The sequence below is a fragment of the Aplysia californica genome, unplaced genomic scaffold (assembly GCF_000002075.1).
Source record: "Aplysia californica isolate F4 #8 unplaced genomic scaffold, AplCal3.0 scaffold00040, whole genome shotgun sequence".
Lineage (NCBI taxonomy): Eukaryota > Metazoa > Mollusca > Gastropoda > Aplysiida > Aplysiidae > Aplysia > Aplysia californica.
In genome coordinates this window covers 2,054,887-2,057,813 of record NW_004797310.1, presented here as the reverse complement: position 1 = coordinate 2,057,813, position 2,927 = coordinate 2,054,887, and the positions used below count along the sequence as shown (strand labels likewise).

General features: G+C 39.8%; 1 protein-coding gene across 1 annotated transcript; it reads right to left on the bottom strand.

Annotated features, from left to right (window-relative positions):
* Nucleotides 1-326: 326 nt before the first annotated feature.
* Nucleotides 327-2,530, bottom strand: LOC101851016 (the record flags this gene model as incomplete). Its single annotated transcript, XM_013079099.2, is given in 2 exon segments — nucleotides 327-1,064; nucleotides 2,291-2,530. Coding segments are annotated over 2 exon segments (819 nt in total), but the record flags the coding sequence as incomplete, so codon positions are not given.
* Nucleotides 2,531-2,927: the final 397 nt, after the last annotated feature.

The following is a 2,927-nucleotide window of genomic DNA, read 5'->3' as shown; positions in this document are numbered from 1 at the left end:
TAGCGAGGAAATGGCCGCCAAAGTTTGGTAACTTCCATAGCTTGAGAGTCCTTGGAAACTAAAAATTTTAATTTCTTATGCCTTTATTCAGCGCTCCTCAGTAGACGCACAATGAAATTTGTTTTTAAAAGGACATAAATGACGTTTAACGGAGAAAAAAATAGATAAATATGGTCAAACTAGCGATAAAACGCCGTTTTCTTCGATTTCAATATTTTGACGAGCACATGATTTTTCACCAGGATGCCTCATACATATATATATATATATATATATATATATATATATATTATTTCAAGATTACATGTTAACAGTATCTACAATTTAAACGTTGCTAAAGTCAAACTCTCATATTGCGTAGGCAAACTCATACACGTTGCATAATAATATAAAAATCTTTGTCAAGTGCATAAAACATTCTGTAGAGTGTGGATATGCTCTGTATAAATGCAATTCTATTATTATTAGATCTATTAGGTTTCGAACTAAAGCATTTTCTCGAAATACACATCTTGCTTGGATTTTACTTTCTGTGTGAGAGAGACGCCATACTCCTTGAGACAATGCCCTATCCTTTCCTCAATGACATCTTTGTGACTGGAGTCAAACATTATCGTCCAGCGGACACTTTCGTGCCCTACATTCTGAAGTCGGTGTAGGTGAAATTTGAGATGAGATTCCAGATCACTGAAGTCTTGGCCGTGAAGGTCAGTGTTGTAAACGAAGCCAGATTCGGTTGTGTAGCAAAACAGAAGGGACATCATAGAAATATCCGAAGCCTTTATTGTTCCCAGTGGTTTCGAATCGGGATCGAACTTCGCGTGAGATTTGCACGACATAAATATGTGGGTTCTGCAGTTTATAAGATGTTTTAGGTTATCTTCGACCGGCCTAAGAGGAACCCAAAATGATGGAACTCTTCCGCGTGGAAAGAACTTTTCACATATCCCCTCGTCGTTGAAAATATTCCAGAGATCTTGGTGAGTCATTGGTCTGATGTTTGAGAAGCTGGTCTCTCTCACAGGAAGAATGTCGCTCACCTTGAGATACATGTCGTAAGATTCCTGGGGAAGAAATAAGAAATAATAATATAAGTACAAATAAACGTAAAAAGAAGGTTTGGTTAAGATATACAACCGAAGCAAAACCAGCCCTAACTAAATTACTTAACGGAAGGAACAATTGAGACCAGTCAGTTACTTAGTGTTGGATCGGGCGTTAAACCTATACCATTTGTGAGGCAGCCCGGTGGAATCAGGCTCTCGTCAAAATAATCAAAGTGAAGAAACTTGCATTTTTCCGATGGTTTGTGAATTTTTATCAAATTTTTGTTTTTTGGCTCAACACCTTTCATGCCCATTAAAGAACTCATTTCTGTGTAGATTTTCTGAAAAATGTTGATTAAAGGTACAAAAACATATCAATTTTCAGTTACCACGGACTCTTAAGCAAAGGAAATAACTAATCTTTGGCTGCCATTTTCTCACTAATTTTACCCCTGAAAACAGTTGACCCTTACCTCCTTCTTTTGTAAATATCTTGACTTGTATTCCAGATAAATGGATATTTTTTTCATCCAAATAAAGACAAGTGAACAAGCTTTAAGACGATACAAATGACTCTACATGGCTCAAAATTGACGAGATCCTGATTCCACCACGCTGCCTCACATTTCATCATTTTTCAATCTGTTACTTTCAGAAATTCAATTGCTTGGTGTTGTAAAGGGTTTTAAAAGACACCTGAAAGTGTCAGCGCCTGTGGAGAAGATCTCTTTATTACTCCTCCTGAAAACATTTTAAGAGGTGTGTGGGTTGAGAAGGAGGGGGTGGGGGTATGAGTGTGTGGGTTGAGAAGGAGGGGGGTGGGGGTATGACCCTCTCCAGTCCGAAATGATTCTTGAATACAACGAATAGTAAAACAGTGTAAACGAATCAGGTGGTGGAAGGGGTGGCTTGTAATTGTAGATATCTAATTTTATGCCGCTTTCAACATACTTTAGATCGTTTAGAAAACGGACATCTTCGATATCCTAACAAATAGAAACGGATCCTTGATTTTAAAAATCTCCCCACTCCAGAATCGAACCCACATTTTCTCCGTATGGTGGTGCAGAATCGAACCCACATTTTCTCCGTATGGTGGTGAACCACCACAAACGCCAGTGAGGCATATTTACTTTTGGGTTGTTTTGTTTTTGTTGTTGTTTTTTGCTTTTTTTTGGGGGGGGGGGGTTTAGGGGAGGGGTGGGTGCACTTAGACAGAGATCTTGAAGACATCGAGTACATACCATTGCGTATAATTCCTTGAAGTTTGCTCTTTGGATGTAGCCGTTTCGGACTCTCTCGGCGTTGGCCCACGCGCATGTCTTAACCTCCCACTTGATCATGCCGTGCCGTCTGACCTCTTCATCCATGACCTCTGACAGGCGAGTAAAGATGCCTTGACCTTGGAGATTCTCTTTCACCCTCGCTGCTCTTTTACATAACGTTTGGCCGTTGTCTACGATGATTCCAAAGTGAGCCCCGACCTATAAAGAGAATGATGGGGTCAGATTTCTATGTCAAAGTGCAATTCTGGGCCACATATATCCACCTTCTATCTTATAGTCGTATACACGGCACAGTTTTACCTGGGCGGTAGAAATAACATGGGAAGTAGATTGCCCAAGTACTACTTCCCTTCCATCTGGTCTTTACTTCCTTGATACGTTCCAAAGGAGAGACATCGTCAGTACGTTTTGAATCAAAGAAAGTGTAAGGGTATGATTGACTAGTGAGTCAGTACAAAGAAAGTGTGAGGGTATGATTGACTAGTGAGCCAGTACAAAGAAAGTGTGAAGGTATGATTGACTACTGAGCCGGTACAAAGAAAGTGTGAGGGTATGATTGACTAATGAGCCAGTACAAAGAAAGTGTAAGGGTATG